At 46.0% G+C, this 14,516-nt stretch overlaps 1 protein-coding gene across 2 annotated transcripts; it reads left to right on the top strand.

The window, feature by feature from the left end:
• The first annotated feature begins 431 nt into the window (after positions 1-431).
• NDUFB8 (NADH dehydrogenase (ubiquinone) 1 beta subcomplex, 8, 19kDa) lies at positions 432-5,910 on the top strand. Of its 2 annotated transcripts, none has more exons than XM_006831246.1 (5): positions 432-586; positions 803-929; positions 2,868-2,967; positions 3,371-3,526; positions 5,711-5,910. In XM_006831246.1, the coding sequence occupies exons 1-5, from the start codon at positions 502-504 to the stop codon at positions 5,801-5,803; spliced, it is 561 nt and encodes a 186-aa protein (XP_006831309.1). In that variant the 5' UTR covers positions 432-501; the 3' UTR covers positions 5,804-5,910. The 2 variants fall into 2 exon arrangements, with proteins under 2 accessions (XP_006831309.1, XP_006831310.1); XM_006831247.1 differs by having other exon boundaries at positions 438-495.
• The last annotated feature ends 8,606 nt before the right edge of the window (positions 5,911-14,516 follow it).

Below are 14,516 nucleotides of genomic sequence, written 5' to 3'. Positions count from 1 at the left end.
GTTTCTCAGGAGCGGCTGGTGGGTTTGAACCGCGCACCTGGCAGTTCAACCCCACCTTGTGGTCCAGTGCATTATCCTGCTGGGTCTAAATTAGCTGAGGGGGGTAAAGCGACACAACAATATGAACAGTCAAAGCAGTAACGAGCTCTGGAAGTGTGGTTAGAGTCGGGCTACTACTCAAGGTTAGCACTTGGAAGCTACTAGCCCTTCAGCGGGAGAAAGAGGAGGCTTTCTGCTCCTGTAAAGATTTACAGCCTCGGAAACCCTATACAAGGTCACTAGGAGTCGGAACCGACTCCACGGCACAACAACAACAACAACAACAACAACAACCTACCTAGTTTCCGTTATTTCTCTTTGCTTCTATTCAATCTCTTCAGGTTCCACTGACTTTCCAGCACCTCTAAAGTCCCGCCCTTTTGAGGGCTTCTGTTTGGCCCGGCTCAGCCGCCGTGGCGAGGCTTTTGCGCATGTGCGGAGTGAAACGTGAAGAAGGTGAAGATGGCGGCGGCCAGGGCGGGGGTCCTGGGAGGACGATGGCTGCAAAGGGCAACCCGGAACGTGGTACCCTTGGGTACACGGACAGGTCAGCGAGAACTGTCGAGCCCTCCGTGTGGGAATGGGCTGCCTGAGCGTTGCTATGTCGGGAGGGGGTTATCATGGCTGTGTCGGGTCAAGAGGTGGAGGGTCCTGTTAAGCTCTGGGTTCTAAACTCTGTATTCACTGAGCTTGAAGTCTTCGGGCCGTCAGGGGAGTGGGGCTGCTTCTGACCTGACCTGACCTTCCCCGTCCTGCGCTCCAGCCTCCCACATTACCAAGGACATGCTTCCCGGCCCCTATCCCAAGACCCCAGAAGAACGGGCTGCCGCCGCCAAGAAGTATAATATGCGGGTGGAAGACTACGAGCCGTACCCGGATGATGGCATGGGGTGAGATAGATAGGGTCTACTCACACAGGGCTAGTGATGGGAGGAGGACGGCTGGGTTGCTTGCATTGACTTTGACCCTTTCCCCTGAACCCTTTCGTGACCCCACAGAGTCAATGGCGTGGATTCTTTTCTCCATGGAGCGAAGTGGGAGGGGGTGGGTGAGCAGCTGCAGCTGAGAGGACTTCAATTTTCTCCTTGGCTCAGGCTGTTTCCTCAAATGAGGAAAGCGGGGTTTTAATGACTCCCTTGAGGACCCCCGGTTAGTAGAAACTTGCCTTGGCTCCATCCGGAGCGCCGAGTTTCATTTAGATTGAGCATCTGCTGGGCTCAGGTGCTGTCACCCAGACACGTGACCAGGCTGCTGTCATGAGAACCTTATTTGTAGAGGAAGTACTCTATATTTGTGTGTGTATCTCTTCTGCACAAACATTATTTTTTGCTGCTCTGCACTTTTTTCCCCCTTTTAGGGCTGTGGAAATCCTAGCAACTGTTAAAACTGGTTCTGCCCCCTTTCTTACCTTCGGGCTTCCCTAGTCAATCTCCACTTAACATCCCTGTGGTAATTATCTGAAGCAATTGCCATTACCCTCATTTCCTGTCCTAGCATCACTCTTAATCTTGGTTTTAGCAGCTCCCGGTGGTTCTATGGTAGATTTTTCAGCGCCCACGCTAGTGATCTGGGTTCGATTCCCGGCTAGTGCACTTCATGAATTTTTTTTTTTTTTTTTAAACAACTCTTGGTGTGGTGCTTCAGGTGAGTGCGCTGGACTACAAAGTCGGTTAGAACTGTAAGGTTGGCAGTTCAAGCTCACCAGTCACTCCTTGGAAACCCTATACAGGGTCGCTATGGGTCAAACCGATTCGATGGCACTTAACAACAATTCTTGCTGGGGTCCTGGTGTGGCGCTCGACCTCCAGGTCGGTGGCTCAGACTCACCAGCCGCTCCTCAGAACCCCTATACAGGGTCACTAGGAGTCAGAACCTACTCAACAGCACTGAACAACAACGCTTTAAAAAATGGAGTCCTGGTGTGGCACTTCGAGATAATGCGCTGGGCTACAAGGTGTGCTTGAACTGCAGTACCGGCTGTTCTAGCTGACGAGCGGCTCCTTGGAAACCCTCTACAGGGTCACTATGAGTCGGAACTGTCTCGAAGGCACTTAACATTCTTGCTCTGGAGTCCTGGTGTAGCGCTGTGGGATCATGCACTGGACTGAAAGGTCCGTTTGAGCTGCAAGGTTGGTGGTTCAAATTCACCAGCTGCTCCTGGGAAACCTTACACACAGGGTCGTCATGAGTCGAAACTCATTCGAAGGCACTAAACAATTTAACAGTTCTTGCCCTGTTTTCTAATAGTTTTCGCTACATATGTCTTCTCATCATTTCCTGGTTTGATTGTGTGTGGACAAGAGCAGCCTTGGCAGTAGTCTGTAGAAGATGCTTCTGTTGAGGGGAATCCCTGCAAGAATTTCACTAGGCCTTTAAAACAGATGTGTGCTAGGAGCTTGAGGAACACAATGGCAATGAAAAGAATACTTTTCTAGTCCAGAATACTAATCTTTTTGTTTTTATTCTAATTAGTGGATGGCTTGGGTTCAGATCCTAAACTTCAGTTTCTTTTTCTTTAGAATGAGGGAATCTGACTAATTGAATGCTAATTTGGCTTTCAGCTCTAACATTGTGGTATTTTTCCTTTTTGTTGAAAGAGGATAAGGAAAGCTTTTACTCATATGTTATAGTGTCTAAAGTTTGACTTGAACTTTTCATTGCAATTTGTATTTATGTGGTTAGTTCTGTGTTTAGTGACTAGAACTTGAAATGTGGATTTGAGAGCCAGCCCTAGTTGTTAAGTGAAGCAGTTATCTCTTTCACTGATGAGGAGGCTAACTTGTTTGAGGTTGCTCAATGCCCTTCCAATATTTCTTGCTGTCTCTCAGGTATGGTGACTACCCGAAGCTCCCTGATCGCTCACTGCAAGAGAGGGACCCATGGTATAACTGGGACCACACGGACCTGAGGTTGAACTGGGGTGAACCGGTGAGAAAATTCATATCCTCTTTAGCCTTTCTTCCTTCTATAATGTCTTCCTGAGTATTTCTTTAGCTTGAATGATGCCTGTTGTCCAAGTAACACTTAGCTTTTCTGCCCAAGGATCACAATCCAGTGATCATCTGACACGTGAGGTTTCATGTGTAGCATACAGAATGGGACTTCTGGGAGAAATAGAAGTTTTAGATTGTGAAAGTTGTAAATACCCATGATTAAGTTATCTCTGAGCAGCACAACCTAAACAGGCCAGCACTAGTTCTATGGGCTATAGTAGCTCAGCTCTGGCTCTGACAGTATTGCCTCTGAGTAGTAGAATGCTTCTCTTCTGGCCACTCTGGACTGCCTAAGCAGGAAGAGTAGTACTTAACAGTTCCCTGTCATTTTGCTTTAGCTCCACTGGGACCTAGACATGTACTTACGGAACCGTGTGGACACATCCCCCACGCCTGTTTCTTGGGATGTCATGTGTAAGCATCTCTTCGGCTTCGTGGGCTTCATGCTGTTCATGTTCTGGGTCGGGGAGAAGTACCCTAGCTATCAGCCGGTGGTGAGTATCTGGGAAGTGCCCCCTTAGTATGTTTCCTTAGCCCCTTTTCCTGAGGACTGAACTCTGAGAAGGGACCCAGGATATGAAAGTCTTCAAAAATAACAAGACATGAGGGTCACATTGGCCTGGCAGGGTGTCCTGGTGTGGCGCTGTAGGATAAGCACTGGACGGCAAAGCCACTTGAATTGCAAGATTAGCGGTTCAAAGTCACCATCCATTTCTTGGACTCCCCTATATAGAGTCTCTATATGAGTTGGGACTGACTTGATGGCACTTAACAATAACAGCATTGGCCTGGCACAGCACTGCTCCACCCCAACATTTGGGGTCAGTCTGGGTGAGAAGAAGCAGTTTAGGACTAGGTGAGGAATGAGCCCTGAAAGCCAGCTAGTTTCAAGAGTTGCCATATGGGCACTGTATTCACATATTTCAGTAAGTGATTTTTCTACGTAGATTTAAGGAATCTAAAACTAAACCTTACCCTTTGTTGGAGGTGTGAGGGGCATTTACATCCTTTAGGGACCAGAGTCCTGGTGTGGCGCTGTGGGATAAAGCACTGGACCGCACCACAAGGTTGGTGGTTCAGACTCACCAGCTTCTCCTTGGAAACGCTATACATGATCATTACAAGTCAGAACTGACTCAACAGCAACATATTTATTATGGTTAATAATATACTTCTGGTGTGGTGCTGTAGGATCTGCACTGGACTGCAAACCACAAAGTGGCGGTTCAAACCCACCAGCTACTCTTCAGAAACCCTGTACAGGGTTACTATGAGTCTGAATCGACTTAACAGAACTTAACAACATATATAAAAATGTTGTTGTTAAATGCTGTCGAATCTAGCCACCCTATGATGCTGTGAGTTAATGCGCTGGGCTGCAATATCATTTGAATCTCAAGGTCGGCAGTTTAAGCTTACCAGTTGCTGCTCCTCAGAAAACCCTATACAGGATTGCTATGGGTCAGAACTGACTCGATGGCACTTAACAACAACGTATATGGTGTAGGGGGAAGTTGGAGAGAATATTTGGGGTAAGAGAACAGAATGAAGGAAGGAAAGGGATGGATTATCTGGAGTGGAATAGGTATATAAATTACTTCCAGATAACCAGCTGCATTCGGTTACCTGGAGAGCTGTTAAAAATTCAGATTCCTAGGCTCCTTTCCTGGAGACTGTAATTCTGTAGCTCCATGGTGGAGTTTTAGAATTCGTATTTTAAACAAACGACAAGGTTTGTTAAAAAATATTCTGAGGTGGATAATCAGTTAGATTGGGCAGCTATTATTACATGGCTGAGAGATTTGAACTGGGTGGTGAGATACTCATTAATTCAACAAATATTTATGGAGCCCCTACTATGTACCAGGCGAAGGCTATGCTAGGGGTAGGGGTCGGGGAGGCCGTGCCCTCCAGGCAGCAGGGAGTTCTTGGGGGGTTTTGAGCAGCAGAGTGACATAATGAAGGGTGGGTTTTTAGGAAGATGTGTTTGCAGTTGGCTGCCCAGTGCTACCTCTGCAGAGAAAATCAATGTCCTGGTGGTAGCTGGTATGTCTGTGTGCACTGACACGAGCCTTCCTACCAAGCCCCAGGGGCTCCAGGCTGGAGTGGGCACGTAGGGCTGGTGTGAGCACTAACTTCACTTCAGGAGAGCAAGAAACACAGTATGGCTCTTCCATTTTTCAGTTCTGTAAGCACATCACCCTTTCTCCTCCCCTTGAGCTGTGTTCTCTGACAGCTGTTTGTTGGTAAAGTCAGCGGCCCCTAAAGCACGTCCCAGCCATGTCTCCTCTGTGCTTTCCCCCACCGCTGCTCGGGCACGCCTCATTTGCTAGGCCACTTTAGTGGTGGAACCATTAGAGGCTGAGTGACTTAAAGGAGATTGAGTCTGTCTCGACCCCGAGAGAGAGTGGGATGGATGGATGCATCGTCTCATTTAGAAAGCTCTGACGCTCTCTCACGAGCAGTGCACGCGCCGCTTCTCTTACAATTGAGGCTTTCTCTCTGCCTTGGGCTGAGTGGGGAAGAGGAATACTACTCTTGCCGTTCTAGCCCAGCTGGGTCAGCCCAAAGGCTGCTGCACGTACCCATTTACCATGTGTGATTATTAACTCAGAGTGGGGTGGATCCAGGTGCTGGCTGGGTGTGGTGTTCTTGCTGACCTATGTTTTTTCCCTTAGGGGCCCAAGCAGTATCCTTATAATGATCTGTACCTGGAACGAGGTGGTGATCCCACCAAAGAGCCTGAGCCAGTGGTTCACTATGAGATCTGAGGAGGCTTCCTGGACTCTTGCGTCCCCTAACTAGGACTCTCTCATTCCTAGAGATTAACCTAAATGAAATCCCGAATAAAATTTAATGCTGTGGTATTCGTGCCTCATTTGCCCCCGAAATGTACACTACTGAGGAACCTCGTCCTTTTTTCCTGCCTACTGCCTGAAATCGCCTCCTCTCTTTCCTGCTCAGGGACTGGAAAAATGGGAAGGGTAAGCACAAAATGTTAATATATTTTGCTGGGGTTGTGAAGGTAGCAGACGATTCCAGTTGTGCACGAGGGTCAAGAACAAGGAAGCTATGTCCCTGACTTCCCAAATTGGAACACGATTTATTTCCCATCCATTAAAAGCCTTTTTAACTATATGTATAGTCATTCATTTTTTTTCTTCCCAATGTACTTTAACATATTTTAAGTACATTATAGGGTAAATAGAAATTTCTAGACTAGCCTAGGGCTGTGATTTTACTTGTTATAAGAATTTGTATTTACCAATTTCTGTATCATCACTTTTTAATAAGTTGGCATTATCTCTATGAATTAAGAGGACAGGTCAGTGAGTTATTGAATCTATACATAGTTTGTGTTACCTTGATTCATCCAAGCTCTTACAATAGCCTTAGAAAGAACCCAACCAGAAACTCAATGCAGTGCAGTCAATTCTGACTCAGTGACCCTATAGGACAGGATAGAACTGCCCCATAAGGTTTCCAAGGCTATAATCAGAGGATCCCTGGTGTGGCACTGTAGGATAAGCACTGTACTGCTAACCTCAAGGTCGGCAGTTCAAACTCACCAGTTGCTCTTGGAAACGCTGAGTCGGAACTGGCTTGATGGCACTTAACAATCTACAGAAGCAGACTGTCGTATCTTGCTCCCGTGGAGTGGTCTGTGGATATGAACCAGTGCCCTTTGGGTTAACAGCTGAGCACTTAGTGATTGTACTAGTAGGGTTCCTTTAGGAAAAATAAAACCCTGTTTTTGAGACTACCTCAGTATCTTTTTAAGTGAGCCAACCCATGTTCTTTATCCCCCTTTGGGGGACTTTTTACATTTTAATCATTTGTTCTGAAAGCCTGCCCCATTTTTTAAAATACTTTAAACATGCATTCAGTGTGGATTTTTTGAAGCAAGCCCATTCAAGTTGATGGGCCCATTAGTGGTTATCCAGGCAGTGGGAAGAGCTTTATGGGATCAGGGAGTGCTGCCTCCACTGATGTGGCTCTCTGTGAAGGTCACCACTACATCTTCACGCTGCCCTCTATGGTGGTGGTGATGTGCCGTGGAGTCGGTTCTGACTCACAGTGACCCTCTACAGGGTTTCTGAGGCTACAAATCTTTACAGGAGCAGAAAGCCTCATCGTTCTCCCGCAGAACAGCTGGTAGTTTCAAACTGCTGACCTTGAGGTTCGCAGCCCGATTTGTAACTACACTACCAGCGCTACTTGATAATCATTTAACAAGCTTCTGTGTGCCTAATATATCAGACACCATCAAGTCTTCCTTGAGGAGAAAAAGTTGCTTTCAAGTAGTTACCTAGAAGAGGCTAGCAGTTATAAAACAAAATGACAGATGTGAGTTGAGAGGAAAATGTACTTCCTGCCAAGTCCTTCCCTCCCCTAAAGCTCTGCTTGAAACATTACACCTTTGGTTCAGATTTTTCTTGTTGCACTACAGTAGTTTTTCTACCTCATTCTGTAGTTCCAGGTGTTAACCTAAGGTTCCGTTTTCAGCCTGTGCTTGACTTTCGCTTGGTATCCACTGTAAGGAGCTTAATATGAGGGCACAGATAGTACCCTAAATTGTCTTTGATCTGACTTCAAAACCCTCTTGGAAAACACATATGATAAACTACTCCTTATCTTTGGAGGTATAACAAGCAGGGATATAAAATTCATGCATTAAATGGAAGTTTTGAACCAAATTACTTAGGTCTAAGACTTGCCCCCTACAAGGCACATTTTGTTTGGAATTGCTATAATCCCCTCAGTCAGCATAAAAAGTAAATAATACACATCTCTTTACCATCACTCCCCACCTCCTCAAGTTCCCTGGTTCTATTAATAGCACCACTATTTTTCCAGCCTCCCAGGCTCAAGGCCATAATAATGAGAGCCTGTCCAGCTGTCCTTTACAATCACTGCCTTAATCCACACTTTCATCACCTGGTACCTGAACTGTTTTAACAGTCTCCTAGTTCTAGGTCCTGCTCCCAACTCTGCTCTCTCACCAACAGGATCCACTGCAGGTCTCAAATACAATCATTACACCCCTCCACAGAAATTCAGTAACTCCCAGTTATTTGCAGCCAGATCACTCTCTCTAGCACATCTTGTTTTCTTTCATGGTATGGGACATGCCAGGCGTTCCTTGCTAGAATAGAAGGTCACCTGTCTCACTGTAACCTCGCTCTCTGCACCCTTAATTCAGCTCAACAGCTGCAGTGTATCACTCAACACCATTTTTGGCCAGTGGCCTCATTTGTTTTTACCTTTTCCCTAAGTCGATTCCATTGAGCTTCTGGGGTTTGCTTCTCCTACTTAAGTAAGCTGTGTGCCACAGAGTCAGTTCTGACTCATAGCCAACTCATACAGGGAAGCTGGTGGGTTTGAACTACCGACCTTTTGGTTACCGGTCCAGTGCTTATTGTACAACGCCCCTCCAACAAGTATGAATTGGTATGTTCTCTGCAGAGACTTCCAGAGCCTGGTTTAAATTAAATTGACCGGGACTTACTGGTCGCAGGATCTAACCCACTGCTCCTGAACTGCGCAGTCACAGATCAGGTGAAGGAAGCTCGGTGATCTTTTGAGAACACTGCTCTATGGTTCAGTCCGTCTTTCCCTAGCAAGTCTCTAGGGCGCCTGTCGGCAGCGGTGGCTAGCTGGCCAAGACCAGTTTTGGTCCTCCGCAGCCGCCGTCCACAGAGCTCCGTCTGACCTGAAAGTTCTCAGAAAGTGACGATTCCAGCTCCCGCACCTGACCCCTGACCTGGGCTCTCTCTGCTCAGGTTGGTTATCCCCATCTCTTTGGGGGTGCTGAGGCGCCGCGAATAGAGGCCCGGGCCTGGGCGGAGGCGATGAGCTCCGTCGAGACCCCTGCCATGGTGCCCCTGTCCGCGGGTCCAGGCCTCTCACGGAGCTCTGGCTTTTATACTTCTTAGGGGCCCTCTACTATGTCCGCTTTCTCATTGAACCGAGCTTCACTCTACCTGCTGCTCCGGGTCCCTCTGCTGGCAAGGGCTTCCCTTCAGCATTACCCGATTTCACCAGCTCCGCGTCCCCAGTCCTCTCTCCTGTCATTCAGGGACCTAACCTTGACCGCTATCCAGCCCCTAGTCTCTACGTTCTGGCTTGTCATTACTGACCCTGGCGTGTAGTGCCCTAGAGAAGGCCCAGAAAGCCTGTGCTTACTGCCCTCCTTCGCTGCAAGTCTGTTCAGCTCTTGACTGGTTATTGCAGCTCTCCCACCACACCTGCCGGGGTGGCATTGCCACTCCTCGGTTTTCTGACCCGCACTGGGGGCGGGGGAGGGGGAGTGCTTTTAGGCACAGCTGTCTCCAAGCAAAATGAATTAAAGGCTCATCTTCCGTATTTCCACGCTGTCACGGATTTGAACACTTCATGGAGTTTAGTTTGGGATGTTGTTGTTGCTAAGTGCCGTCGAGTCGGTTCCGACCCATAGCGACCCTTTAGAGGGTTTCCAAGGAGCGACTGGTGAGCTTGAACCACCAACCTTGCAATTCAAACTGACTTTGCAGTCCAGCACATTAACCCACAGCGCCACGCCATGTTGTTGTTGTTATGTGCTGAGGAATCAGTTCCGACTCATAGCGACCCTGTACAGGGTTTCCGAGGCTGTAAATCTTTACGGGAGCAGAAAGCCTCATCTTTCTCCCGCGGAACAGCTGGTGGTTTTGAACTGCTGACCTTAAGGTTCACAGTCCGATTCGTAACCACTACACTACCAGACCATTGTTGTTGTTAAGTGCCGTCGAGTCAGTTCCGACCCATAGCAACCCTGTACAGGATTTCCGAGGGTGTAAATCTTTACTGGAGTAGAAAGCCTCATCTTTCTCCCGCGGAGCGGCTGGTAGTTTCGAACCTCTGACCTTAAGGTTCGCAGCCCGATTCGTAGCCACTACGCTACCAGAGCTCCTTCAAGGTTAAAAGTACATCCTCGGAAAAAAAAAAAAAAAAAATCCTCTGAAAAAAAAAAAAAGTACATCCTCTGGAAAAAAAAAAAAAGTACATCCTCTGGAAAAAAAAAAAAGTACATCCTCTGGAGGTTGAGACAGTTCATAACCCAGCCTAATCAGTTTCCGTCTCTGAAATGGGATAATGAGTGTACTTACCCCCTATAGCTATTGTAACAATTAAATGAAATAATGGAGGTCAAATGTACAGTGCAAATCACAGATCCTACTTAAGTTATTCGTGATTCTAATCCCAACACAGGAGTCCTGGTGGTACAGTAGGATAAGCGCTGGACTGCTGCTAACTGCAAGGTGGGTGTTTCAAGCCCATCAGCCACTCAGGGGAGAAACAGACTTTCTGCTCCCCTGAAGATTTATAACCTCAGAAATCCTATACAGAATAGTTATGAGTTAGAATTGACGGATGGCAGTGTGGTTTAGTTCCCCAGGAAAGCACTCTGGTGATGCAGTGATTAAAGTGTTTGGTTACTAAATGAAAAGTACAGTTCAACTCAACATGAAAATGACTCTGACCAGCAGGTGGCACTGGTGACTGTTGAGTACGGTGTACTTGTTAAATGCCATGGAGTCAGTTCTGACTCATATCAACCCTATGTACAACAGAAGGAAACACGGCCCCATCCTCATAATTGCAGTTGTGCTTGAGTCCTTTGTTGCTGCTACTATGCCAATCCATCCTGCTGGGGGAGTCTCCCACTTTTTCTCTATCCCTCCACTTTACCAAACATGATATCCTTCTCCAGGGACTGATCACTCCTGATGATATATCCCAAGGATGAGAGACGAAGTTTTGCCATTTTGGCTTCTAAGTAACATTCTGACTGTACTTCTTCCAACACAGATTTGTTTCTTCTTCTGGCAGTCCATGGAACCTTTAATATTCTTCTCCAACACCATAACTTAATGTTTCAATTCTTCAATGGTTTTCCTTATTCATTATCCAACTTTTACATGCATATGATGCTATGGAAAATACCACAGCTTGGGTTGGGCGCACCTTCGTCCTCAAACTGACATCTATCCTCTTGAACTTTAAAGAGGTCTTTTGCAGCAGATTTGCCTAATGCAATACGTCATCTGGTTTTTTGACTACAGCTTTCATGAGTGTTGATAGTGGATCCAAACAAACTAAAATCTTTGATAACGTCAATCTTGTCTCCATTTGTTATGATGTTATGTATTGGTCCAGTGAGGATTTTTTTTTTTTTTACATTTTGGTGCAATGCGTCAGAAAAGACCTGATGTATCCCACTCATTTTTAGAGGTCTGGTGGCGAGTTTGGCTTAATTGGCAGCCTTAAACTTTCTTTGGACTGAAAGTGCATTGGATATAACCTGTTCATTAACCCAACCATTTTCTGCTTTGAATTTTGTGTTGCCACTTTGTGTTTTCATTAATGGAACCATGCTGAATCAAGGAGCATTTCTGAATTTTTGTTATAAAATAAGGATTTTTATGCATGTTATGTGGGACTTGGGGGGCAGGATTAGTGGAACATATACATCCCTCTGGACTCTGTATTGCCTTCTAGATCCCTTGACAGGTGCATACAATTTTTTTTTGTTGTTGTGTGCTGTCTAGTCAGTTCTGACTCATAGTAGCTGGGTTTCCTTAGCTGTAAATCTCTACGGAAGCAGCAACCTTCATTTTTCTTCCTTGGAGCAGCTGGTGGATTCGAACCACCAACCCTACAGTTCACAGCTCAACATGTGACCCACTACACCACCAGGGCTTCAATTTAAGACACCTGAAAATGCGGTATTTGGAATATGGAATCATTTTGAAAAAGACAACTTCCAAATAACACACTGAGCAAAAGCAGAGCTATTCCACAGAGTTTCCAAGAGAGTCTCATCATTCTACCAAGTAGCAGATGGTGGGTTTGAACCATGATCTTAAGCTTAGCAGCTCAGCACCTAACCCACACAGCCACCAGGGCTCTTTAAATAGCAAAATAGGAACCCAGAAGGTTAAAAAAAAAAAAAGCCAAAAGAGACCAATTTTACAAAGTCATCCTTCCAGAATACATCACTTCAGTCAGTATACTGTCAAACCAGGAATTTGTGGCACATGCCCACAGGTCCCTTCTAGATGACTGCATACACTATCAGTGGGAAAACAGATACCCAATAAATCCTAAAAGAGGAAAATGTACATGGGCTCTATATGGCCTATGAGTCATGAAAGAGTTCATTGTTGTTGTTGTTGTTAGGTGCCATCAAGTTGGTACTGACTCATAGCGACCTTATGCACAGCAGAACGAAACACTGCCTGATCCTGGGCCAACCTCACTACTGTTGCCATGCTTGAGTCCATCGATGCTGCCACTTGGCCAATCCATCTTTTTTTTTTTTTTTTTAAGGTTTTTTTTGTGGATTGAGTGAAAGTTTTCAGGGCACATCATCGGTTTCACATTCAAACATTCATATACCTTGTTTCATTACATTGATTATAATCCCCTCCACATACCATCAGTTAACAGAGTTTCTCTCTATCCTCTTTAGCTTTTTTTTGGGGGGAAAAACTTTGCCTTTTTGGAATTTACAGTCTCAGCTTTTAGGGAAGGTTTTTACATTTATCTGTGGGTATCCAGGGCTCATGTATGGAATTACTAACCAGCATAACTGAATAATCAGATAAGGGACATTGTGCTATGTCTGCTAGGTGGCTAAAGTCTGATCCTCAGAGCCTATGATTTGGACGGTCAGCAACGCTTGGACCCACAGGGACTTGAACTCCTGACCGGGTCTGCATGGTCTGCATCAGATTCCCCCTTATTTATTATTTGTTTAAGGGACGTGGCCAATCCATCTTTTTGGGGGTTCTTCCTCTTTTTCTCTGACCTTCCACCCTACCAAACATGATATCCTTCTCCAGCGACTTATCCCTCCTGACAATATGTCTTAGTACCTCCTATTTTTGTAGGTGAGACTGAACTGACTTTGGTTTGCTCAAGTAGGTCACAGTGGGTCCCAGGTTTCTGTCTATAAATTCATTGCTACTTCTTTAAAAAAAAACAAAAAACACCACTTTCTGCCACTTTAATAGCTTGTTAGAATGTTGTTGTTGTTGTTAAGTGCCGTTGAGTCGGTTCCAACCCATAGCGACCTTGTATAGGGTTTCTGAGGAGTAGCTGGTGAGCTTGAACCGTTGACCTTACAGTTCAAACGGCTTTGCAGTCTGGCGCATTAACCCACAGTGCCACAGTGGGATCATGCATATATGTTAGATTGGATTGGAAATGGATGTCTACAAAGATTGGGAGCCCTGGTGTGGCACCTTAGGATAAGCACTTGACCTCAAGGTCAGTTTAAAGTATAAGGTAGGTGGTTCAAACTCACCAGCCACTCCTCGGAAACCCTCTGCAGGATTGCTATGAGTCAGAACCGACTTGACAGCACTAAACAACAAAGTGTCCGAAGGAGAAAGATGGGGCTTTCTGTTCCCACAAAGATTTAAAGCATCAGAAAGCCTACACAGGATCACTATGAGTCAGAACCGATCTGACAGCACTAAACAACACCCATGTGCCAGGCATTGTCGTAGGCACTTGTTATAACACGGTGCACAAAGCAGACACAGTGTTAGCTCCCAGGGAGCCTGCATATTAGTGGGAGAAACCAAGAATGCAAGTGAATTGCCAGGACAAGAAAAGAGCCCTGGCGTGGCTCTGTAGGATAAGAACTGGCCTCATAACCATGAGGTCGGCAGTTTAAATCCACCAGCCACTCTTGGAAACCCTATGCAGGGTCACTCTGAGTCAGAACCAACTTGATAGCCCACAGCAACAACTATAATAGGAAGAAAGAAGGAGCTCTAGTGGCACAGTGGTAAAGGCACCCACTGTTAACCGAAAGATTGGTTCAAATTCACCAGTCACTCTGTTAGGGAAAGATATGAAAGTCTGCTTCCATAAAGATTACAGCCTTGGAAAACGTATGGGGCAGTTCTATCCTGTCCTCTAGGGAGGGTTGTTAGGAGTCTGAAGTGACTGGATGGCCGTGGTTTTAGGAAGAAAAAAATTGAGGCTGTTTTTGCTTGAGTATACAAGGAAGGCCTCTCTGAGGAGGTGAAATGTTGAGCCCAGAAAGACAAGAAAAAGAGCCAGCCATGTAGAGAGTGAAGGGAATCGGTATAGGTGTGTTGTGAGGTGTTATAGAGTTAATTTTCTACTGATAGCCACCCCATGTAGTAGAGTAGAACTGCCCCATAGGGTTTTCTAGGCTGTGATCTCTATAGGAGCAGATTTCCAGAGAGTCACTGGGTGGGTTGAAACAGCCAACTTTTCAGTTATCAACCAAGTAGTGAGAAATTTTCAAGGTGGTCCATCTTCATGACTAACGGAAGGCTTGGGGGTAGCAGGCTAGGAAAACAAAAGCTCAGTGGAGGTGAAGAACTAGTTTGACCCACTGTTGTTGTTGGTAAGTGCCATTGAGTCAGTTCCGACCTATAGCGACCCTGGATAGGGTTTCCAAGGAGCAGCTGGTGAGTTTGA

Source organism: Chrysochloris asiatica, unplaced genomic scaffold (assembly GCF_000296735.1).
Source record: "Chrysochloris asiatica unplaced genomic scaffold, ChrAsi1.0 scaffold00003, whole genome shotgun sequence".
Taxonomy (NCBI): Eukaryota; Metazoa; Chordata; class Mammalia; order Afrosoricida; family Chrysochloridae; genus Chrysochloris; species Chrysochloris asiatica.
The sequence above is the reverse complement of the archived record's forward strand: the minus strand, read 5'-3'. Positions and strand labels throughout refer to the sequence as shown.

What these genes read in the sequence shown, in the direction of transcription:
- NDUFB8 (XM_006831246.1), top strand. Translation starts at nt 502, where the DNA reads ATGGCGGCGGCCAGGGCGGGGGTCCTGGGAGGACGATGGCTGCAAAGG. An exon ending in GGTTGAACTGGGGTGAACCG is followed by an intron (nt 2,968 to 3,370) that starts GTGAGAAAATTC and finishes ATTTTGCTTTAG; the next exon opens with CTCCACTGGGACCTAGACAT. An exon ending in ACCCTAGCTATCAGCCGGTG is followed by an intron (nt 3,527 to 5,710) that starts GTGAGTATCTGG and finishes TTTTTCCCTTAG; the next exon opens with GGGCCCAAGCAGTATCCTTA.